At 38.5% G+C, this 24,440-nt stretch overlaps 3 protein-coding genes across 7 annotated transcripts; 2 read left to right on the plus strand and 1 right to left on the minus strand.

Annotated features, from left to right (window-relative positions):
• Positions 1-419: 419 nt before the first annotated feature.
• LOC145483790 (maleylacetoacetate isomerase-like) lies at positions 420-8,888 on the minus strand. Its single transcript, XM_081462337.1, has 9 exons — positions 8,809-8,888; positions 7,701-7,752; positions 6,885-6,952; positions 5,449-5,529; positions 3,898-3,978; positions 2,628-2,754; positions 2,379-2,431; positions 1,569-1,618; positions 420-1,041 (listed from the first exon to the last, which is right to left on the minus strand). Exons 1-9 carry the CDS (start codon positions 8,815-8,817, stop codon positions 915-917), a joined length of 648 nt encoding a protein of 215 aa, XP_081318463.1. The 5' UTR covers positions 8,818-8,888; the 3' UTR covers positions 420-914.
• A 119-nt stretch (positions 8,889-9,007) lies between these two features.
• LOC145483788 (mitochondrial basic amino acids transporter-like) lies at positions 9,008-14,428 on the plus strand. 5 transcript variants are annotated; one of them, XM_081462332.1, is made up of 5 exons: positions 9,009-9,155; positions 10,434-10,477; positions 11,124-11,210; positions 12,109-12,337; positions 13,783-14,428. In XM_081462332.1, exons 1-5 carry the CDS (start codon positions 9,116-9,118, stop codon positions 14,283-14,285), a joined length of 903 nt encoding a protein of 300 aa, XP_081318458.1. In that variant the 5' UTR covers positions 9,009-9,115; the 3' UTR covers positions 14,286-14,428. The 5 variants fall into 5 exon arrangements, with proteins under 5 accessions (XP_081318462.1, XP_081318458.1, XP_081318460.1 ...); XM_081462334.1 differs by lacking the exon at positions 10,434-10,477 and adding an exon at positions 10,514-10,584 and having other exon boundaries at positions 9,015-9,155; XM_081462333.1 differs by lacking the exon at positions 9,009-9,155 and adding an exon at positions 10,261-10,338.
• A 5,621-nt stretch (positions 14,429-20,049) lies between these two features.
• On the plus strand, positions 20,050-22,045 carry LOC145485355 (cdc42 homolog). The gene is made up of 3 exons (XM_081464033.1): positions 20,050-20,652; positions 20,745-20,803; positions 21,248-22,045. Exons 1-3 carry the CDS (start codon positions 20,487-20,489, stop codon positions 21,653-21,655), a joined length of 633 nt encoding a protein of 210 aa, XP_081320159.1. The 5' UTR covers positions 20,050-20,486; the 3' UTR covers positions 21,656-22,045.
• The last annotated feature ends 2,395 nt before the right edge of the window (positions 22,046-24,440 follow it).

Raw genomic sequence — 24,440 nt, forward strand, 5'->3', positions numbered from 1 at the left:
TTTACACGCGGCAGCCGGTAAAGGCATCGCATGGTCTTTGTATCAATATTGGGAGAGTTTCAGAAATATTGTTGAAATTCCGATTGCGTTCGAAAATCTTTGAGAATCTTCGGATGATGCATGTTCGGATTATCTGTAGCAATCTTCGGGAAGCTCTGGGTCAACTTCGGAAGTTTGCGGGTGGTCTACTCTTGAATCTTCAAGGCCTTTGGCTGATCAGCTGAGTCTTTGAGAACATTTGGAGAAGTTCGACGAGAAAAAATTAACGGAAAATTACCTCCGTCTAAAAGCTTCTAAACCAATGATAATCCAGTTTTACGATGCAAAATCAAACAGCTAAATGACCAGGCAGGAGAACAGAACTTTGATTTGGTTAAGTAGACTGCGGTTATAACAAAAACAAAAGCAACAACAACAACAACAACAACAACAACAACAACAACAACAACAGTATCCCGACTGATGCCATCTTATTTATTATTCCAACACTGATACATTTGACCGAAAAGAGTCGGTTTGAGAGAGCCCTAGAATCTTCCTGCACTTTACCACCGTACAGCCGAACATCTCTCACTGCAGTTATTACTGCTTATTTAAGTTTACTTTTAAAAATAGCTGTGCCCCAATTTGAATATTCCCGCTACAATTTTAGAAGGAGATGTTTTCTTTACCCAAAAGTCCTACGTACAATGTATAGTGTAGAAGCTTCTTGAGTGATAGATTATTCTAATGCGACTTTCAGCGCAAATGTGTATATACGCATGTGGGAATGTAGTCCTGAAACGTTCAGAAGAAATAACTGGGTATTTTTTTTCTGCTTTTACGAATTAAATATCTAAGATAGACAATTAAGCAAAGGAAAACAAACTAACTAAAAACGTTATCTTGTAAAGCGCTTCTGGGTTCTTTCGTAGTTATTCTCGCATTTCTTCTGGACAGTCAGGTTGTTTGAAAGGGTGCGCAGCTTTGAACGCCTCTAACTTTGTCAAATCCTCGTGTATTCTTGAAATGGTTGGAAACTGGGACATATCGACTTTAAACCTATCGCGGGAAAGACAAATTCAGCAGTGTTTCAAAATCTGATATGAGGCACCAAGCGAAGAGTCTATGAAACTGAAATACATCTCACTGAAAACACTTTAAATGCTTCCACATTTGCTGGAGAATAGTTTTCATTCGATCGTTACAACTGATCAATATTGTTAAAATCAGAGGCAACAAGAAAAGAACGGAAGAGATATGAAAAAGAATATGTAACCCAGCCAAAAAGGCATCAAATGCATTCATTTCTTCAGTCATGTATATGGTCGTTACGAGCAATGCTCAATTAAAGCATTTGCAGTAATTTAAGCAGTTGCAGTGTTCATAAGGACAGGACTACACCAATAAGCCGGCGCTTTACCTAAGTCACATTCAGGACCTCATGCACCACCCAAAATAAATGATAACAATTGATGCATCTTGCAATATCTATCCCAGATATCTAGAGTTCAAGACCTACACCCAAGTTAATAAGCAGTTGAAATAAGTGAGACAGTACAAATCTACTGGTACTATAGTTTACTGACCTGTTTGCATTGAAGACCTGGGGTACCAGACACAAATCAGCCATAGATATCTGCCAACACAAAGAAACAAAGTTATACAGGCACTGTCGCTAAGATGGGATATAGACATTATTACCGCTGCTATCTTGTCGTTCAGAAGATGGGGTGGGGTGCGGGGGATAACAAACGAGTACGCTGCAACAGTCAACACTTGCATGTTTTCTGCCAATGTTGGACTGATAAGAGTCATAAAAAGTTTAGATTACAGACTAAAAAGTGTGTCCCAAATTGTTAACGAAAGTGGAGGCTTCGGCTTACAATACAGTGGAGCTTAACCTGTCTAAAATGGCTTGGATTCTCTTGTCCTGACTGAGTGTGCACCGATCAATACACTTGCTGTTATAGCAGGGTTCAATAGCTCATTTCCGAGTTGCCTTAGGCCTCTCTATCAAAGTGAGGCCTGGTGCACAACCATTCAGATGTAATGACTTCAATTTGTATGTAAATAAAATCTCATTTTCATATGAAAGCATGGACACCAAGACTCAATTTGAGAAAAGGTTAAGGTAATTTGGAAATGGCCTATTGTATTCCATATCAGTAAAAGATCTCTAGATGCCTTGATCAACGTTTAAGCTTTTGTGTAGAGATTGGGTCAAGTGCCCTTGGAAAATGCCAAGGTGTAGCTCCATGCACAAGAAGCTGCTTCACAATAATATGAGGGTTTCTGCAGACTTGCTCAAAATACAGAATTGGTATGTACAATGAATATGCACATGTAGTCAATATTCCCAAGCACTGGACGAATCGTTTCAAAGTAACAAGCCTTACCTGATCTCCCACACAATATTTTCCTGATGTGTTCAGCAGGATCTTCTCCAAATCTATTTACAAAACACAACTTAGAGTGAAAATTAAATATTGTAAACCTAAATACACATAACTTTACAATACTATAAACCTTTAAAACTTAACCTGTAAATGTTAAATATAGATTAAAAAATTACATGTACACAACTTAGAAGTTAAGAAAAAATGGGAATAAAAGATATCGAAGGGAAGACCTGAGTTTGCACTCACTATGAAATCCCTTGTTGATCCAGTGATGTCCCCACTCAGCTTTCCTCTCATCACCAAGGTACTCCAGGACAGAAAGGTTTTGGATCGGTTGTATTCCACTAGCTATGGTATGGCTGACTTGCCTTACCTGAAAAGAGATTTAAACAAGAAATTAAACATCAGCTAAGACAAAACAAATAGTTCAACAACATAATCAAGTTCTCTGCACCATAAAGATTATTTGTACATTACTATTTATGAAATTAAAAGTTTTTCTGAAAACAAAGTCTGTCAACAACAAAATCTGCCATTGTCTGCCATATTCTCGGTTTTCACCAGTCATGTGATCAAAACTAAACATCGTAACCATTCAATAAATAAATTCAGCAATCTGGGATATGATAGATGATTGCTATATAAACAACCTCGTCAAGAAACAGGTTTCTGCTGTGTTTCATTCGCCCATTATTCGCAGAAGTGTGTCACCCAAATTAATTGAGCTTTGTATGGAGACGCCATGTTTGTGCCCTTTGGAGGGGCACAAACATGGCGGCAATAAAATAACAAAAACATCTGTCATTGAGTTTTGCTATTGAAACGAAAATTTTTACTCGAGCTCCAACACATTAAAATAAATGCTTCTTCTAGTGCAGGCATCATTTATTTCGCAAAAAGTAAGGCAATAACTCATCTTTTGACCTACGCAACAGTCTTTTCAGGCCGCCATTTTCATGTCGCACAACGCAAAAGCTTGGAGTGCTCCATTACAAAAAGAAGAACTCTGTAGAGCTAGAACATTGTTAAACGTCACATTCCTTTCGGGTCTTTTATCTGATGAAACTAAAACCTCAGAAGGAAAGATTATTTCTAATTTTGGAATATGACTAGATCACATGAAAAACAAGAATTGAGGTTGAACTACGGTGCCTGAAGAAGAGCAGTAAAACTGCTCAAAACATTGTGTTTTAAAAACATTTTAACCTCAGAAAAGTCCCATGCAGAACAAGGTTCACTTTATTTATTTTATTATGAAACTGTTCAGTTGATAATGGAAATATGTGACAAGGTTTTTGGTTTTATGGGGAGAACAACCCAAGAGGCCCACATTAGTCACAAGAGGAGAATGTGCATTTAAAAAAGGGCTGTGATTTTCATTTCCTTACGGCTCAGTTAACTTACAGGTCTATCAGTAATTGTGCACTATAAACAGGCAAACACACTTGTAAACAAACTAATAAAAAGAAAATTAGAATTAAAATAAATATACATGTATATAAACAACCCTTTATACCAGGGCTCTTTTGTATGGATCATCTCTGGGAAATAGTGGAGGATCCGGTCTTGTCTCATCCAGATATTCCATAATACTCAGCTGCAAATATTGATCAATAAAGATTAATATGATAATGTAGCAAAGAGAGAAGAAAATTAAGCTCAGTTTTGTTATGGACACATGTACATTATTTTTTAAACACAGCCATATGTAAAATAAATTTTAAACCCTTAGATTGCTCCATCAATTGTACACTAGCCATTACATTAAAATGTGGGAGGCACGGTGGCGTCATGGTTGGTGCGCTCGTCTCTAGATCGAGCAGTCCGGGTTCGACCCCTGCCCGGGGACATTGTGCTGTGTTCTTGGGCAAGACACTTTACTCTCACAGTGCCTCTCTCCACCCAGGTGTATAAATGGGTACCAGCGAACTTAATGCTGGAGGTAACCCTGTGATGGACTAGCATCTCAGATCATCCAGGGGGAGGTAGAAATACTCTTAGTCACTTCATGCTACAGAAAGTTCAAACCGGGATAAGCTCTGGCGTGGTGGGCCATTTGGCTTGTATGCATAGTTTAGTCATTAGGTTATTTAAAATAAAGAAACTAACAACTAAAAAATTAGTCAAATTCAAACAAATTAACACTTAGAAATGAAACATGTGTCCTTGATTGCTTAAATAGTTATAATAAATACTTTAGATAACTTTTATTAATAAATTATTACCGTTTGCTTATTGGGGACACTGTAATAAAACAAACAAATAAAAATGCAAATACAATGTAGAACTAAAACTACTCAGATTCTCATTGATCTGATGCAAGGCTGACCAGGGTGAGTTAGATATAATTTACACAATGGATCGGAGGCGAGAAGCTGAGCTTGCAACACTCAAGATGAAATCCAGATAGTGCTGAATTGATCCAGGGACCTCTAGATTTCAAATATAGCACCTTAAACCACTCAGCCAGATCTAGACCCACTCTACATTAAGGTGATAATTTGCACTGAACTGTCACACACGTCATTACTACACAAGATATCAAAATGTCAGTGGTAAGAACAATTAATATAGTGACAAAAAAGCCCCATGGCAACATTAACTGTGCCACTTATTTGTTCTTGCCACATTTTGACATCATCTGTGATCTATTACTGAGCAGACAAACAGCGACATGAAGTCTATTTACTCATTGATAAAGAACAATGTCTTATTGAATGAAGAACAAATAAATCAAACCATTTAATCAAATGAAAACCACAAAGAAAATATACATTATATTATACAGATGAATTTTACTCACTTGTCTAAAGATGAAGTCACTTTGAGACATTGATCGTGATGTTTTGACTGCTATACTGCTAGTCTTGATCAATGAGACTCCATCGTGAGACAAACAAGTAAAATTCATCTGTCCTATCTTACACCACAATGAATAATAGACACATCTTTAATGACACAAAATATATATTTATACCAACATTCTTGTACATCATCATTACAATATTGTTGTGTAACTCTAATTACCATAGTCTGTTAGTGTAACAAAATGAAACCAGTTACTTACAGAATCAGCCAATGTGTGGCCATCAATAACTAATGCAGGAACTTGACCCATGGGATTTAACTTCTTGTAGTCATCTGCCAGCTAGGGAAAGAAAATCCAAAAAACAAAACATATTATTAAACCACAGATGATTCAGAAGATCTTAAAGGGAAGATCCACAGGTCAAAAATGATTTGATCTACTGGTAAGCAGTTCTTTTCAAAGCTGGTTGGAAATCACTTGGGAAGCACTTTAAATGTAGGTATATCAATTGACATTATTAATTTGGCTGGTGGAAGCAATTAATTTGATGGCTTTGTTGTAGGTAATTTTTTTCTTCGGGTAAATTTGATTTTTACCTAGGTAATATTTTTTTAACTAGGTAATTTTAAAACAAATTTTTTTACCTGCATAAATTAAGTTTGGACCGAGGTGAGTCTGGGACCCAAAAAAGCAATAATTAGGAGAAAAAAAAGAAATTTTTTCAACTTGAGCTGTGTAGTCTAGTGGAGATCGAGATGGACATGTAATCTGAAGGTCTTGGGTTCAACACACGGTAGGTACTTGTAATTTCCTTCTTCCTTTGAAATTAATAATTAGATAGGAAAATAAGAAGAGGTAGGCGTAGAATAGGGAGATAGTGAAAGAGAAGAAGAAGTAGGTGGGAGCAGGGAGAGATGAAGAGAAGAGTAGGAAATGAGATTTTTCTCCTCCTTTTTTTATTTTTCTTTTCTTTTTAGAGCCCCCTAAAAGTACCAGGCCCCTATTTTTAACCACACCCCATAAATTAAAACCCTTTTTAGTTAGTTGACTGAAACAGAGTAAGAGAAAAATTACCTGGTTAAAAAAAAAATACCTAGTTAAATAATAAATTTACCTAGTTGAAAAAAAATTACCTACTGAACATTTTTAACTGCAACAGCTTTACACAGCATTTTTTTTTTTAAATATGGCATTCCTATTCAGTAATACAGACCTGAACATGTGATATCCAGTTAGTGATAACTAAATGTAATAATATTGATTATATAATACACTCATGTACATGTACATGTCTGGAAAACTACACAATGTAGTCTTGACAGAGGTAAATCCGAGCATTTTGATTGGTTCTGTCAAGGTCCGGATTTTTCCATATGGACAATTTCCATACAAGTGGTTAATATTATGCTGCGTGCTTCTCTTATGGAAAGACAGCAAGTGTCACTGAGGAATTAATATACTGGCACTAGGTTGTTTTGTACAGACCTCGCTGTGCTCGATCCACAACATCGGACCAATATTAATTCCCCAGTACAGCCCTCACCCTCAGTTAATAAGAGTATAAATATTGTCTACATTCAATATGCCTGCAAGGCATGCAAAAGTCAATACTTTGCATGTACTGTGTGCCTAATTTGCAAATGAAACTAACTACCACATTTAATATTTTACAGCGTAAATTGAAACTCACTCACCTGTTGGCCACCATCTTTCAGCAAGTGAACTGGGTGTGTTTCATACTCAATTCCTTTCAAGGCTAGAGCTGAAGGCAAATGACATGCACCACTGAGTAGGTCAACCAATAGTGCAGTGAAGAGAAGTGTACCAAGTAACATAATCACAAGTATATGAGCAGACTAGATATTCTTTGGCAAAATTCTGACAATACAAAATATTAATATGTCGGAGTGGTGGTCGATCAAATCTTCTGCTTATTATGGAATTTCAGCTAGTAAATCAGAGTTGACTGCCTATTTTCGTTGTAGTTGATAATAACTTTACATGTAAGTACTATTAGTAGCATTATTATGAACATGACTTTGAATGAAGTCACAACCCAAGACATCATAATTTTTCATTAACAGAGAACTAAAACCAATTATACAGTATTGTAATAAAATTATCATATATAAGTACACTGAAACAAGTGTTATATAATGAATCACACATGCACAAGGTTGTGATGTAAAATTGAAAAGTCTCGCAGACCTTCTCATTATGCCTTGAAATATCAGTTAAAACTACTGTAGCTAGTCACTTTGCCATCTCTTCATCAATTCACCTAATATCTTCATCTCATTGTTCTAGTATCACTCATTTTGTTGTACAAGCAAAGGTACATGTACTTCCTATAGTTTAGACATTCTTTGGACAAAAATGCAGCACAATTACCATGAAAACACCCATCTACTTACAAGCGGTCACAAAACAGTGCACATGTAATTCAAACACCATAGCTTTTGTAAACTTATAAAAAATGGTTTCACCTCATCCATTCACAATGTACATACCTGTTCTAACCCTCCAAGAGCAGGAACTTCTGAAATAGGAGTACAACACTGGCTGTGAACAGGAGTCAAAATCAGTCAGTATCATTGAGTTTCTTAGTACAAAAATAAAAACTTAATATTTAGATTGACTTGGAAAACCTGATCATCACAAAAGAAATATTAAGAATTAAATTGTTTCATGACCAAGGAAATCTACTAGCCTCACATTATTTCATGAAGCCTGATCCATATGGTGAATCAGCATATTTAGAAATCCCATGATATATCAAAAGGCGCAATCATCAACTACAATCCTTTCACAGAGACAAGTTCATTGAGCTTAAGCCAGACAATGAAGCCTATAGAAACTCGTTTTATTGTAGAACCATCAAAGAATGGAACTCATGATTGCCTAGCTAGCAGTGTTTTCGATATAACAAAAACTTCATTATTTAAGATAGCACTTTATTTAACATAATTAAATTATAGCTACAGGGGGCAGTAAATCTGTACTGCACTGGCCAAACAGCTATTTCAGCCAATACCACCGTCTTGACAATTGCGACTTTTGAACTGCTAGTGATAGTCCCTTATTTCATTTTGGTCTGTGGCAACACACGGAATCTCACAGTTGTAGTCCCATTATTTGCAAGTCAGTGATCAGATCGAATAACCTCTTCTCAAGTTGAAAATCGGAAATGAGCACCCATGCCGTCTTCAAAAATATGATTAACTCGGGGAAAAGTCTGCACTGAAGCTAGTCCTGAACAAAACAAAAGGGGGATCTGGGATATCATCAAAGAACAGAGAACAAAGGACACCGACTACTGGTTCAGTAGAGAACCTGCTGCCGTTTTATACTCAAAAGGTGAGAGAAAAAAAAGGCACTATAAACCACGAGCAGTCTCGTATCCCCCTTCCCTGGATCCGTAGAGGATCAACCCATCGATCGAAGGAAACTTCGAAATAGGAAACGGGAGAGAAACGCGAGAAATGGCTCCGCCTCCAGTTTACCAAATCAGTCCTCCTGTACAGTCCTTATGATTTACGACAACATTTACTTTGTTATTCAATTCTGGGTATCAGAGCTTTAAATAGCATAAATGAATGATATAAATATCAAGTTTACCTTGGACATTTCGCTGCACAACAATTCCAGGATTCGGCCCAGGGAACAGAGATAGTGTCAGACAAAAATACCCCAGGCGTTCCGGCCTATAAGTAACCAGGCCTTGGCGGCCAGGCCAAAAGAACCTCGTTCTCAAGTCTCTCTCGTCTCACGTGGTTAGTACTGTATGTAAGACTACGTATAACGCAGCCTCTCAAATAGTTGGAGGGTGTTGGAGGGGTCAGTTGAAGAGGAGTTGAGTGTGGTCCAGTACTGCGACTTCATGTGATTACTGTGGAAAGAGATATGATGAGGATTTCTTTGAACAATGGAAATTGCACGAGAGTTCATTGCTGGTTGGTTTGCAGGTAAGAGCTCCTTCTTCGGCCATCAATCTTTCAGACAAGGACGACGACCGGCGAGGAAATTACCTGAAAAGGTAACAGCAGCGCCACTAGAAGTACGCTGCATACCCGCCCAAAAGGACTTAAAAGTCTAAGTTTTGCCCAGCAAATTACCATTATCGTAGTGATAACGACTATGAACCTGCCAGTTTTGTAAAATGGTAGCACGGCGGCGGGGGTGCAGATAGTGAATGAAAGGGTGGAAGGGCGAGTATTTCTCTCTTTCTGTTCTGTTCCTTCCCCTTTTTTCAAACTTTTTTCCTACATGGCCCAGCCACTTACCACAACTAGCATTTGCTTGTTCTGAGTGGCTGTGCTCTCTCTATCTGGAATAAGTATAAATTTACTAGCGTTCTTTCACAAATGCCATTCTCTGATTGCCTTAACGCTACTCGCTGTCTATTCTGTTTTAGAATAAATCTGCTAGCGTTCTATCACGAATGCCATTCTCTAATTGGCTATGCTACTCACTATCTATTCTGTTGTAGGTAGTGAGTAGCGTGCTAGTGTGCGCATGCGCTAGTTATGAAAGTGGCGGCCGCTTCTTTGCGTTTTCAAAGTGTCTGTGTAGAGGATTTAGATCAAGTTTTGAATGGCTAGACTGGTAGATTTATACTAAAACAATTAGATTATTCTCTCTCGATTTCTACGTGTGGTAGTTCATTTGGGCTCCGCCCTCATCAACTATCATGCGATAGCAATCTCAAGCTCATAATCTAATTGTTTAGTAGCCTAGCAGTGTGCAGTTGTTAACAAAATGATCGCCCTTCTTTGTATTTTGAACACGAGAGTGAAGAGATTTAAGATAAAATTTTGAACAACTTGTAGATTTATGCTAACACAATTAGATTATTTGCTCTTGATTTCTATGTAACAGTTAAATTATGAGCTCGAGATTTCTATCACACATAGAAATTGAGAGTGAGTAATCTAATTGTGTTAGTATAAATCTACAAGTCGTTCAAAACTTTATAGATCTGAATCCTCTTCACAGACACTTCGAAGATGCAACGAAGCGGCTGTCATTTTGTTAACTAGCACATATACTGATATGCTACTCACTATCTAAAACAGAACAGATGATGAGTAGCATAGCCAATCAGGGAACAGCAGTGAGTAGCGTAGCCAATCAACAACAACAAAAACAGTAATTATAGTCTGACAGTTAATTTATATATTATTTCACCTTTATACGAGAACAGCAGATTTCTTACTGAGTAGTTTTTGATCTGTACATTGTAGGTTGTGCAGGAGTTGTTGTTTCACAGCCAATGGATACTGTGAAGGTACATTGTAATTGCTGCACTCACCATTTTTTTTAGGAGAATGACATGATTGATCCTTGGAAATGAGGCTAGTGTGAGAAGACACTGCTGTTATGAACTCTCATGGGGTGTGTGCACATGCATGACAGAAATACAGAGCTAGGCAAGGCTGTCCTGAAATGGAAGTGATGTAACCTTGTTGCCGGAGGCGACATTTCCTTTAAATAGTACTAAGAATCAAGAATCAAGTTGGAAGGCGAGGATTATCATTAGTCATAGTGGTTAGGATTAGCATTAGTCATGTTCAGACCAGAACCAGGATTTTGGTTCTAGGTTTTGGAATTTGTCCAGAGTGTCAGATGTTCAGTCACCAATGACCGAAAACATGGTGTCTCTGGGATTGAAATTGAGTGAGGTAATTGATATAATGACGTCAGTGAGCATGTTCCTACTGCTTCCTTCCCTTCTATCACTGTCATACCCTCAGTGGCCAGATTTCAGGTGTCACATATTTTTTTAGTTGTATCAAGATGGGTTTGTTTTGTGTAAACATTCTTTGTTTAGGGTTTTCTTGTACTCCAGTAGAGGCATCCCAGGTGATATATATCACCGTGCACTTCAGTTACTAATAGAAATTGTTCCAACAGTAAGTTTTCCTTGCTCGCAGGTGAGAATGCAAGTTTTGAATGTGGGAACCAAGCAAGGTGCAGGCAATTCATTCTCATGCTTTTTCAACATAGTGAAACATGAAACGGTGAGTTACATGTTCTTGATTGCAGCCAGTATTTCCTCTATCAACTGCCAGAGTGCTTGAATGTGTCAAGTCGTATTCATGACAATTCAATCTTTGAAACAGGGTGACCATGTTTTTGTCAAATAATGTAAAGCAAGAGAGTGTAAAGGGTAAGAAAGTTAGTTTAATGGATCAATACCGGTTTTGGAAATCCCAGGAGAGTCTAAATGTGATGTAGATTTTGCTCGTGAACACGGAAACATTCGCACAACATGTGTTGTGACAGAATCCGCGGGAGGACTTGGCACCATGTCTAAAAGAAAAAAGACTTGAGAGGGACTAACTTCAGAATAAAAGCAGTGTAATATTATGATGGACTAACTCTATTGCCCTTCATGATCATGCTCTCTTGTGTAGAGCAATGAGGATAATCAGAAGCACACATACATCTATATAATGGACCTGAATAAAACATCTACCTCAGTTTTATTGTCTTTGAATATTAAAAGTGAGCTATGGAAAAATGAGAGCATGTTTGGGAGCACTACAGACACTTGAACAATGCAAGCTTTAGACAAGAGTTTCCATTGCAGGACAGCTAAATGGAGCAAATACTATTTCCATGTTTTTTTTATTGAAAACTTTGTATTGCAGCACTCTATTTTAAATAATCCTTTCACATAAATTGTGCATGTATATCAATGAAGATGGGTTCAGAAGGGGGCGAATTCTCCCCTTTCTGGAGCAGCAAAACAGGACCTGCCTTAATTACCCTCCCCCCCTGCCATTTGAAGGGCCATCTCAATTCCCCACCCCCCCCCCAACCCCTTTTTCCCTCCTTTCTAGTACCTCTGGGTCCTTCGCTGTGTGTTGAACAGTGACTGTGCACAGTTTTAAAACATGTTTTGTTGCCCATTAGGTGTTTGGTTTGTTTAAAGGGATGGCACCACCTCTAGCTGCCGTGGCCCTACAGAATGCCATAATATTTGGAGTGTATGGTAATGTGATAACCATGTTATCTGCTAAGGAGGATGAGAAGACATCACTATCTCATGTTTGCATTGCTGGAGCTGCCTCAGGCGCAGCTCAGGTCTGGGTGGTGTGTCCCATAGAACTTATTAAGATTAAACTACAAATGCAAACTGAAGGTGAGTGATTCCTTTAAATACTATTTAACCGCTTTATGTTCTGCTGAAAACATAGTTAGTAAGCTCTCACTCTAAGGGCTACCAAGGTATGTCCCACCCTAAATAGAATTTATTTGGGAGCAGGGATGGCGCAGTGTAGAGGAAGTGTTCTGCTCACTGGCCTCTCACCAACGTGGCCCGGGTTTTATTTCGGTTTGATGCCATATGTTGTTCTCTGGGTACCCCATTTTCCCTTCCTCCTATGTTTTCCATGTCTTGCCTGGTAACAGGTCCTGCATGAAAACCAGCTATGGCTAATTTTCCTTCCTCTCTAAATATGGCAATATTCATTTACTTATTTTTCTTTTATTGAGCTGCTCAAGTTTAGTTTGAAAATAAGTTGTATGTAGATGCTGCCTTCTTTTAAGGTGTAATAATGGCATTTCTGTGAAATACATGTAACAAAAATTAGAAACTTGGTTTCGTCAACTAAAAGAATAATGACTTACAATTGGTTTACATCATGTAAATCATTGGTACCTTATCAGGGTTGCCACAGGTCAGGAAATGGTCAGGGAAAGAAAAAATTCATCAAGGTCAGAAAACATTAACATTTTGAAGAAAAGTCAGGGAAAATTGAAATAACTTAACATGGCTGATATAGTACCATTGTAAGCTGGAAGAAACATTTGGGGTCACTGTGATCACAACGATATTTTTACTTCACGAAGAAGGAAAATTTGTTGAAAACTTATTAGTGAGATATAATAGCGGCTAGAAGCCGCTATTATATCTGACATTTTGAATTTATTTGGTCAGGGAAATGTTATTTTTATCAGGGAAAAGTCAGGAAATTTTGAAAAGTTATGCCTGTGGCAACCATGTTATCGTAACTTTCGAAATAATAGCGAGGCAAGGGCAGGTTGCATGAAACATGCGATGGTCACGTCGCCCTCACCAGACAAATTACAAATACCTTGTTACTTCAGCGGTTGCAGAGAATAGAGCAAAGTCCTACGTGTAGTTTCTACAACAACCTAATGTTGAAGCAAGTGTTTCTATACAACCGGGTTTAAGATAAGAGAGGGAAAAAGACGAAACGTTGCCATTTGTAGCTGTATCATCTGATATTACTCAGTAACCTTGTCCCAGGGTGTCCAGGAAGTAATGAAATTCTGGGAGCGAGGCACATGTGGCAGTCAACTTTGCCGCGTAAAACTATCCTGCTTACTGTGTTTGTTCTTCTCTGGAACGAGGAACGCATGCGCATTCCAGAGAGAACGGCTAGCTATCGCCTGCACTATTTTATGACCTTCCCCAAAGTATCATTTTTGACAATTAAACGATTTGCTTCTCCATAGTTTTTGCTGTTGTTTTTTGTTTGCTTGTTGTTGTTGTATTTTTTTGTTGTTGCTTGTCGATGTTAATTTTCTAAAGATCATTGTATAACTTTTTTTTACCGGCAGTGAAGCGAACCACTTCCACACGCTACCGTGGTGCCGTAGACTGCATTCGCAAGATTTACAGCACATCTGGAAGCAGGGGGCTTTTTCAGGGAATAACCCCTCTCCTTTTCCGAGATATCCCTGGCTATGTCACGTACTTTGGATCATACGAAATCCTACTAGATTTACTGGCACAGAAAAAGTCACGTGCTGAAGTAGGACCGCTGGCCACAGTTTTTGCAGGCGGTTTTGCCGGCATGATCGCTTGGACTTCGACTTTTCCGTTTGACGTGATAAAGTCGCGCATGCAAGCGGATGGAAATGGTGGAACTTTCCTGTACAAAGGAGCAATTGATTGTTTTGTAAAAAACTACAAGACAAGCGGCCTAAGAGGTTTATTCTCCGGCCTTGGACCTACTCTACTGCGAGCCTTTCCCACTAATGCAGTCATTTTCTATGTGTATAGCTTGGTTTCGGATTTGTTTAAAGAGAGCCCTTTAACATTGACTACAGACATGGACTGAAAAATCAGTCGATACAAAGATATTTTTTGAAATATATGATTCCTTTGTTTTTAAATTTACGCTACGTCTTATCAGTTTCAACAGACCCCTCAGGCATGTAATGCTTTTATTCTCATCGTGTTCAAATAAAGGATCTTACTTACTTTCTGGTTATTAAATTTTTAAGGTGTGCAGGACGCGCTCACCCGGCGAGCAGAGCCTGTTTATCTCCCGTTTGCTTTATCTTTCATTACAAAGCATATCTACCGTAAGAAAAGGCTCTGCTTGCGGGGTGGACGTGCTAAGCAGCAGAAAAAAAAAAATTAGCTCAGTATAATTCCTATCACAACCGGGGAAAGCAGTGCCAGTTGAAGGAGAGCTTCATCAAAACACTGCAAAACGTTTCTTACTTCGTTTCTTACTAATCAAAACTGGCGTGCGAGTACTCTGAACTCTGAATATGTTTAACATCCCGCTTTAATACGGTAACGTTTGGAAAGCATCCTATTCAGTTGAGAATCTTGGGCTGGCCTTATGGCACCGTCTAGCTAAGGATACAAGAAATATAACCAATCTGAATCATTTCAAGAGGTTAGCAAGGCCGAAGGATCTTTCGACCTTAGTAATAAATACGGATCTGCCAGTTTTATTTCTAGATCGTAGATGGGTTATTTCAATATAATTTTTGTAGAAATTTCTTAGAGTTTTGTCTACAGATATATAACTTTTACTTAATTATTTACTCTATATGTGCTGTGTCTCCAACTAGCATTTGTGGTTAAGTGTTTTGACACGTAAATTCATTTCATTTCATCCACGCACGAGTACTCAGTCCTAAAATCAAAGACTCTACAAGTGCTTTCATTGAAGTTGATTTTTTTTTAAAATCAACTTCAATGAAAGCACTTGTAGAGTCTTTGATTCTGTTTTCTTATCCTCTGATCCCTAAACCAATCCAAACCATGCACTTGAATGTAGCAAAAAAAATTCTTATTCACTGCGATTTCAAATATTCTCAGTTTAGTGGAGGATTTTTTTTTTTTTTTTTTAAATTCTCAGTTAAAACGCGATTCTAGTGTTTCAGCGACAAGAGTGCCGCGTGTTATGCTGTAGGTCTAATCTTCAGTTAGCTTAAACACGAAGGCGCGCTATATAAGGAAGTCTTCCCTGGGAAGACCGAGGCTCATTTGTCACTCACCGTTGACGTGCGCGGGTCAAATTCAAAATGGCGGGCGATTTGAATACACGAAAGGTAAGCTGTAAGTGAATTAGTGTCTTTGCTGTCTTTACTTACCATAAAAATGAAATATCTTTATCTAACACCAAGTAGTACTTTTCAGATTACTATTTTATTGGATGAAAGTCTAATCGATGAGCTCACCGGTTGACTTACCGTGAACAACGGGGAGATCGTTCGTGTGGAGAAACCACGAAAGAAAAAATCAACGCCAGGTTAGTTTGCTTTTCAAGGAATCATATTTACAACAGGATAATAACTGATATTGTACCACTATTCGCAAAGTCTATGCGGATAATTGTTCTATTTGTAATCTCAAGTCCGATCCCAGTGGTAATCTTGTAAGCTGGAATGACAATCCATACTAATGATAAGAGCGAGAATATAGCATCAATCACTAAATCTTCGTGTAAGCCGAATAAAATGTCTTGTCCAAGATTTCAAAACAAAGACGATGCTGATGGTGTCGCGTGTTCGAGAGTAATGCTAGGTTGTAATCTTGTTTGATGGTGATCTCGGGATTATGCATTTTAATTAACGGTTTGAGCTTCAAATAAGCCGGGAGATATTAAAGTTAAAACCTTAAAGAAGGGAATGTGACACTTGCCTCAAGACCAACGTAGTAGATATATCCTTTCATCGTGTTAGGCTCGATTTCCGTGGCTCGCGCGGGTCCGGTGGCGTGTTCTCAAAACTGCACGAATACATGTTTTAATCTGGTGATCTTAAGAACTACGTTTGACGGGTTATGGTAAACAGGTCATTTTTCGTTTTTTTTTTTTTTTTTGGGGGGGGGGTGTTAGTTTTCTCTAACTAGTGTGATCATGGCTTTATATGTTGGGTAACCTTAGCGTCTAAACACAGGTTATATGTTGCGGTGAAAAGAAAAAAAAAAGCGTTTTCACGTGCCGTGATTGTACTTTGTTAGGGGTGGGGGAAGGTTTAATGAAAGGCGGTGAAAGCTGCTGCCCCTCGTCATGTCATAAGCACGAGCCCATCTTTCACATATCAAGTCACCGACGTACGCTACTAAACAGTAACTGTTCACAACTATATTTTTTCCTGTTTAGGCCATGGTATTTGAAGTTTATCGTGAAGCTCGAGACAGGCCGAAGATATGCCGAGTAGCTTCCGAAGATTCGGAAAGCCATTTAAACCGTTTTCGATTGAAGATCACTATTTATTTATGTCTGTGTTTATGTCGCTGTTTTTATCTCCAGTGGGGGCATGGTTGGCATAAGCATAAGCATATAAAGTGAAAGAGTTTCAGTCAATCATTTAGCTCTTCATGCTAATGCCACGAAGGTCGACACCACTGAACATACCAGTGACATAACCATATAAGCATAAGAAGATCGTTTATGCTTTCGTCGCAGCCGTCCCCACTCGCGAATAACCTTATGCTTATGCTTGCGTCACAAGTGAGGACCGGGCTTTACTAAAAAGCGCGCGCGAAATTGAGTTCTGACCACAGGGAGCACACAATCTTGTTGAATAGGAAGAGAGTAGCTAAAGGAATGAAAAGAACGAAAAGTTTACCTTTGTCTCCTGTTATTTCTTCTGCGACCTTACAGGGAAAACCGCTACCTACAAGTCCTGATTAAAACTGTAGTACTAAACTCGTACTTAGGCCTTTTTGCGCTCCGCAATTTTTTTTTTTTTTTTTGGTTTACATATGAGTTTAGCACTACAATGTATGGTCGCGTAAGAATTAACATCAGGAGATATAGGTAAATTATTCGTTCTTTTCATTCCTTTATTTACTCTCCCTATTCAACAAGATTGTGTGCCCCCTGTGTTCTGACCGTGCCCCAGCTGCAGACATGCGTGCAAATGTGCGGCATCCGGCCAACACAGGAAGGAACTCGGTTGTCGACCGCACGTATTCGTTACCTTTATGCCTTCCAGATATTCTCAGAACTAAAACAGGGGAAAATGTAGCGAAGAAGGAAAACGAAAAAACAAAACAAAATAGGCGTGTTGTCGGGTAATGCAGGCAAAGCTGAAGCCGATTTTTGGGCGTCCAAAAGGACTCGAGCAATGAAGCAACAAATTTGCAAGCCTGAGACATTCATTTGATTCTCTATGTTAAGTGGCGTGTTGTTTTTTCATTTTTATTTTTATTTCGCGCGACGGTTTGCGGTAAATTTACCAATCAATTAATTGCTTAGTTCAGGCTGCCCTATAATCCTTCACTAGATTATGTAATAAGCTTAACCAAGAGAAGTTCCCTTGGTTAATTGACTCTTGAGATCAGGCGAATATGTTTGCGAAGATATTTCGATCACCGGCGAGAAACAGAAACTGTTTGAGAAAGACCAGAAGGTTTCGGAAAGTTTTTTTTTCTGTTTTCATTCCAAAGTATCGCGATTTTCGGTTTGATCGCGTTTTTCAAGATCGATGTGCGATTGGAAGAACTCTATCAAGTTGGCAATGTTGCAATTATAGCCATTTCCTTCTAACTTTTGTTAAAAAAAGGTACCCGAAGGACGAAATCGTTGACTTTAATTCATCACCAGCTAGCGCTTATCATAAATTCACCGATTTTAACGCGGAAAACTGGACAAAATCGTTCCCTATTTCTGACTTCCGGTATATATGAGTACTCCCCCCTCACCTGTAGAAATGTAACAGAGCGGTAGATAAGTCGTTTCTGATAGTATGGTAAACTAAACTATTTTGATCGTATATTATGAAAAATAAAAATAAGGGACCGTTCATTTTTTATGAGGGAGGGGGGGCTGGTGGGATTTGGGAAGCACCATTTAAAAATCGCATGACCCCCCCTCAGCTTACCAATTTTTTCACATGGCCCCCCCTTTATAGCGGTCATTTTTTGGGATGACCCCCCCCCCAAAAAAAAAAATTGAACAAACAATATTTAGATTTCAACTTTTTTAATATTTCTCTATTATCCCCCTACTTCACGTTATTGTGCTCACTATGAAGACAATATTTACAATCCCTATACGACAGAGAGCTGTTGTTTAAAAAACAAATCAAAAGAATGAGAAGCGAATTTCGGATCTCCTAGTTATGGCTCGCCCTGAGCGTGTGGCATTTGGCCTCTCATTGGCATCTTCCTCCTCTGAATTGATGAATGCAAGAATGACGTCATTTGAGTCATCTTCTCCCCCAGAGTCAATGGCATCACTGTCATACTCATCATTGTCACTTTCATCTGTTTCACTGCTGTCAGCACTTGCCCTGTTGTCATTTTGTGTCAATGTCCTGGCATTTCTCAGTGTTGGTTGGCCAGCTCTGAGAGGACTCTTCTGCTGCAAGCATGAATATCTTACAATTGCCTTTACTTTCTCACTCTTGCTGCTTTTTAAATGCGCAAAATTCCAAAATGCGCAATAATGGCGAAAGCGACGAGTCGTTTAAGAAAAGGTTTACTGCTGAACGATCCAGGCAGTTTGACATCTTACAAGCAAAAGAAGCAATCTTTCTAACAGCGGATGGCTGTTCAGAAAGGGTGGGTGAGTTTTCCGTGCCAGGGTACCAGTTGAAGCCCAGTGATGGAAGAAAACTGAACTTCTCCATCAAAGAGCTCAGAGCAATTGTGGAAAAGTTGAATGTCATATTGAAAGATGTAAAGGAACATGATTCCACACTCTTTCAGTCCAATGGGCTTGCTTTAAAGCAGGGCGAAGAATTTGCCCACAGTTTTAATGTAAAGCAGATCAAATGTATAGAAGCTAAGTTGACGAAGGTCACCCAGGACATGGAAGCACTAGAAAATAAGAAGAGCAATTATAACAGCATATTCAAGGGCACACTCAAACAGCACATCAACAAAAGGAGAAGGAAAAAAGAAAACCGCAGAAAGTCAAATGAAAGAAAAAGGAAGCGGACTGAAAACAACGTCCAACGAGTTTATGGAATCTGTGTTGGAAACCCGCTAGGAAATGATCTTCCACAATGCCTTGTGTACCCTCCTAGAACGGCCATCCCGGAAGAGTGTATTAAAGTTGAGGATGTTGCCACGTCGTTATTTAGAAGAAATGGGCCATACATTGCACAGCTCTTGGAAGGGAATTATTTCACCACAAACCTTGAGCGGGAAGTCAGAGATTATGTTTACACCTTCATGTACCCTGAAGAGTACACTCTGACGGAAAGCATTGCTGCTTCTTGCAGCATTGGTGAAAGAGACTCCCATAGCAGCACAAGCGGCGACGAAGAACTCGATGACAGCGAAGATGAAGATGAGTGCCAGTGAAAGTTGCATTCGAAAATAACGGTGTTAAATACTTCTTTTCAGTAGCTACAAATGTTTTTTGTGGCCAAACGTTTTTTTAAAGCAGAAGGAAAGTTTGTAATAAATTTGTATCCTGCCTTCTATGTTTATTCTATAGCAATTTTTTTGATATTCAAACGTTATGCCATTTTAAAGTTTTACTAAAATATTTCACGTGACCCCCCCTTTTTCCCTTATTTTTTTGGGATGGCCCCCCCTCGAAAGCCATTTTTTTTCGCATGGCCCCCCCCCCAAATCCCACCAGCCCCCCCTACCTTATAAAAAATGAACGGTCCCTAAAAAATTGTTCTCCTTTCCTGTCGCACGTGGTCTTTTGTGTTCACGGCACGTGCGCAGGTGAGTCAGCTGTGTTTATGTCTCGTTTCTTTGCCCACTTGTAAAACTACGCTCCAGTATCAGGTGAATCTGTCGCAAACTTGACACCTTATTTATCGTATATCAGAGATAAGCAAAAACATGTTCAACGACTAGTTCTGCCAGGGTCATCAAAAAGCGAAGAGGTTTCGAAAACGCCGGAAACCCGTGAACAACTTTTTATCCGCGATTAGCCAATCAAAAACAGATCTGGCTAATGACATCACTTCCGCTGATGCTTTCCCTATTGATACAACGATCGGTGTGTTGTAGTTTCCCTTTATAGCTGGGACCGTTTCGTCTATCCTCTGGGAATTATATCAGCAATATATTTTAGTACAAGCGTGTGGCCTGCTGGGAATAACAGATGGAAAGCAACGAAAGAAAACTGCTGATGGAGGACGCTGAGAGCAGACTAATTAAATGTGTGATTGTTGGAGATGGCGGAGTTGGGAAAACGTCTCTCCTTATAAGCTATTTAGTGAACGGATTTCCTAACGATTACGTCCCAACCGCTTTCGACGACTACAGCGGTTTGTAAAGATTATGAATGACTTCTTTATATCCTAATATCTGCGGTGTAATGGAATTCCCGAGTCATTTATTATTTATTTTGTTATTTTAGTGTCGGTTAAAGTCGACAAGATACCCTATACGTTGCAGTTTTGTGACACGGCTGGACAGGTAAGCTTTTTTTCATAAACTCGTTTATTTACAATTAATTCCCCGTGAAACTCCTGGTTATATTTATTTCTCATGAGTCTTCGAATAGTGAGACGATGTTACGTGTCAATACCAAATGGTGTGCAATACTTGAGAAACTCAAGCTTTCGTGTGCAGGAAATTCAATAAGTCGGTTGACAATCTATTTAACAGTAATAACATTACCGTTTCGCTTGAATAAGCGTTTATTTTCCTCCTCATGGATTTAACGCTCAATTAAGCTGGCAGCTGAGCGAAGTTCAGATAATATCGATCGTCCACTAAAATTGTTTCACAACAAGACACTTTTTACAAGCAAGAATTCACAATCGATAGAATTGTTTACATTATAGAAGTGTTTTAATATAATTTGCAGTACACGCTAACTACTTGCTGAAAAACTGTTTGTTCTTTTGATAATTTCAGGAGGACTTCGACTCATTACGACCTCTTTGTTATCCATCTACCGACGTATTTATTGTTTGTTTTTCTGTAGTTTCGCCGACGTCTTTCGCAAATGTCGCACAAAAGTGGCTTCCTGAAATACGAGGTTATTCTTCTAGCGTTCCTGTTATTCTTGTTGGAACGCACTGTGACTTAAGAGCGAATGTTCAAGAGCTTATTCGGCTTTCTGATCTCGGACAAGAACCTATAACGGCACAGAAGGCCGAGAGCTTAGTGAAGAAAGCTGGTATTGTATGTTATATTGAAACATCGGCAGTGACTCAAAAAAACATGAAATCCGTCTTCGATGAAGCAATTATGAGCGGATTAAGACCACCTACGTCTTCTAAAAGATCAGACCTCAAAGGCTGCGCGTGTACTATCATGTGATAAGCTTTTGATGTGATTATTTAATTATCAAGTTTCTGGTTTGACGCAATTTTGCGATTCAGCGAGATGAAACAAATTGATCATTGCAGCCGTATGCAGCGCGTGCCTCAGCGGACAGGAATATGATAAAAGAGTTGTTATTTATAAAGTCCACCGGCGCTCCTCGTCGCACAGATGCGTTCAAAGCGGACCTCAAACGGGACATAAAATTTGTCATTGGAATCTCCTGTGGTGCAGGAAGAAGGGAAACAAATGATATTATTTATAGAGAGCAATATTAAGACCATGAGTAGCTGGTTTAAAAGAATTTAGTATTTGCTGATTTTAAAATGCTAATATTTTTTAGTAACAATGGAATAAATAAATTTAAAAAAATTGAATGTGGCATGGTGGAATATAGAGGTTAAATGTAGTCAATAGTGTGAATGTTGCTAGATCGATTTACTCAAAGGATCTAGATTTGATTAAAATAACCATGACAAGAAGAGGGCTCACACTGTGCTGAGGCCAACAGGGTTGTCAAAAGTAGGCCGGCCATTCTACTGGGCTATTCATCTGATTCTTCAAAAAGATAGCAAAATTAGCCACCTACTCTAGCAATAAAGCTGCCTACTTCTGACAATACTTTGTGCCACCCTGGGCCAAAAATGAGCTTTCTGAGCTCATTAAACACTCTACATACCCCAAGAGAATCAACATCTCTTCTAAATTATTAAGTTCATCAAGTGGTCTGGGTTTGAGCCATGGCTACTAAGGCACACTGTGTTGTGTTCTTGCACAAGATAATTTACTCTCACAGTGCCTCTCTCCACCCAGGTGTATAAATGGGTACTGGCGAACTTAATGCTAGGGGATAACCCAGAGATGGACCAACGTTCCATCCAGGGCCTAGGGGGGAGTGGAAATACTCCTTAAAGTCACCTCATGTGACAGAAACTAAAGATAAGTGCCAGTTGGATGGGTCATATGCAGACTTTGCCTTACCTAAATTAGGTTCTACTGCACCTGCCTTACATGTTTACAACTAATTTTGTATTCTATTTTTAAGTACATCAGCTGTTTTCAGGGCAATGTCAAAGGCTGGTTTTCACTAGTGTATAAGCATGACCAGCAGACAGCAGTTATAAGGTGCTGGGTTTTTTTTTTCTGTTTGAAATGTTCCTTACAAAAGGTGCTAATATTATTATCAACATTTTACTGCATCTGCATATATTGCTTATACTTATGCTTAATACACTTGTGAAAACTAGCTTTAACATGGGGGTTATTACATTTGTCATATTTCAGATTGTGTAGTTCCAAAAAATATCCATACCTCCCCCACTGAAGGGATTTTTTCCAAGACCTCCCACCCCTCTGGAAATTCCAATTAAACTTGATACATTTCTTTAAATTTTTTGTTCTTAGAAGAACCTCCCACCCCCCAGGAAATTCCAATCCCTTTTGTGGGGGGAGAATGGATATTTTCTGGCACTGCACATTTTAAACCACAATACTGTAAACCCAGGACTAAAAACTTGTGTAAAGAAATATATAACAAACTTGATCAGGCCTGGCCACGGATATCAATCCTATACACCTGCAGGCCCTGCTTGTTCATTTTATATCTAGTAAATTAATCATTAATTAAACTGTGATTAATTAAAATGCATTTCTATCATCCTCCAATTCCCCTTAACAACCAGGGCCTTTACAAGTAAATCTGTCCTGTGGATAGTATGGCTGATTTTGTTAACACTATAATTTTGGAATCGGTTCCAAATATTGGGGGGAGCGGGGAAAAAAAGTGTCAATTTCAAACATTTTTGCAAAGGGTGCAAAAAAGCACCTCAACTCATGAGGAAGGGAGGCCAAAAAACCAGGGCTGGGTTGTTCAAAAGCCAATTAATGGTAAACCTTGATAAAAAGTTCACCGAAGTATCATTTTTTTCTTGCATAAAAATATTTTTTCACCTCTTATGTTTTGTGCAGTTTGAGATTATTCAAGCTCAAAACTGATGGACAAACAATATATACCAAAAACCTCACCAAAAAAAATACATAACTGAAATCAGAATTCTCACTAATCCTGGGTTAGCTTAATCGAGCTGTGAACAACCCAACCCAGGGGTTTTAATAAATCGGGTTTCCACTATATATCAAAGTGACATGAAAGAATTTACTGATTTCTCATTTAATAATTACTTAATTTTATCCTGAATGTATCAATGATGTCTACATAATGTGATGTGTATTTAAAAGTCTACTGTCAGGTATACTGGTAGTAAAATTTCCAAATACTTCAGAAGCCAAAATTCTATGTTTCTCTTGGGAGAAAAGTCTCATTTTAAAAGCAAGTTACTCCAATCTTCTCATCCAGGTTATTTTTTGTATAATTTATTTTGCCACTCCTTGAATTTGTTGCTCAGCTTATTTTCATGTTTATTGCCATTTAATATTTATTTATTTTATCTCTGTTTATTTCAGTTTATTTAAAAACCCTGTCGTCAGTCTTTCAGTTGAAAAGTGTTTTCCATAACACTGCTTGGAATGCCCCATTCTCAAACTTCTACAGTTAAGACAAATAGCTAGTTTTTATACTGCAACTACGGTCGCCAGGAAAATGAAAGAATTTAATTTTCACTTTACCTTCTGTATGTTAGTTGGGTATTTTTGTGTCTCTCTGTTGTTTATTTGTTTTTTGTTTTGCTTTTTTCTGCCATGGAATGTTTCTCATGGCCTGTTAGTGTCACTGATCGGACGCCATGTTTTCTCTTAATTGCCTTCGAATTTTGTTTGTTGGTTG

Source organism: Orbicella franksi, chromosome 4 (genome assembly GCF_964199315.1).
Source record: "Orbicella franksi chromosome 4, jaOrbFran1.1, whole genome shotgun sequence".
Taxonomy (NCBI): Eukaryota; Metazoa; Cnidaria; class Anthozoa; order Scleractinia; family Merulinidae; genus Orbicella; species Orbicella franksi.

Excerpts from the sequence above, each read along its gene's own strand:
- LOC145483790 (XM_081462337.1), bottom strand. Across the intron at positions 3,979-5,448 it reads GCCACACATTGGCTGATTCT|CTGAGTATTATGGAATATCT; the intron begins GTAAGTAACTGG and ends CAATATTTGCAG. Across the intron at positions 1,042-1,568 it reads CAGGTCTTCAATGCAAACAG|GTTTAAAGTCGATATGTCCC; the intron begins GTCAGTAAACTA and ends TTCCCGCGATAG.
- LOC145483788 (XM_081462332.1), top strand. The coding sequence starts at position 9,116 with ATGGAAATTGCACGAGAGTTCATTGCTGGTTGGTTTGCAG. Across the intron at positions 9,156-10,433 it reads CATTGCTGGTTGGTTTGCAG|GTTGTGCAGGAGTTGTTGTT; the intron begins GTAAGAGCTCCT and ends TGTACATTGTAG. Across the intron at positions 10,478-11,123 it reads AGCCAATGGATACTGTGAAG|GTGAGAATGCAAGTTTTGAA; the intron begins GTACATTGTAAT and ends CCTTGCTCGCAG.
- LOC145485355 (XM_081464033.1), top strand. The coding sequence starts at position 20,487 with ATGGAAAGCAACGAAAGAAAACTGCTGATGGAGGACGCTGAGAGCAGA. Across the intron at positions 20,653-20,744 it reads CGCTTTCGACGACTACAGCG|TGTCGGTTAAAGTCGACAAG; the intron begins GTTTGTAAAGAT and ends TTGTTATTTTAG. Across the intron at positions 20,804-21,247 it reads TTTGTGACACGGCTGGACAG|GAGGACTTCGACTCATTACG; the intron begins GTAAGCTTTTTT and ends TGATAATTTCAG.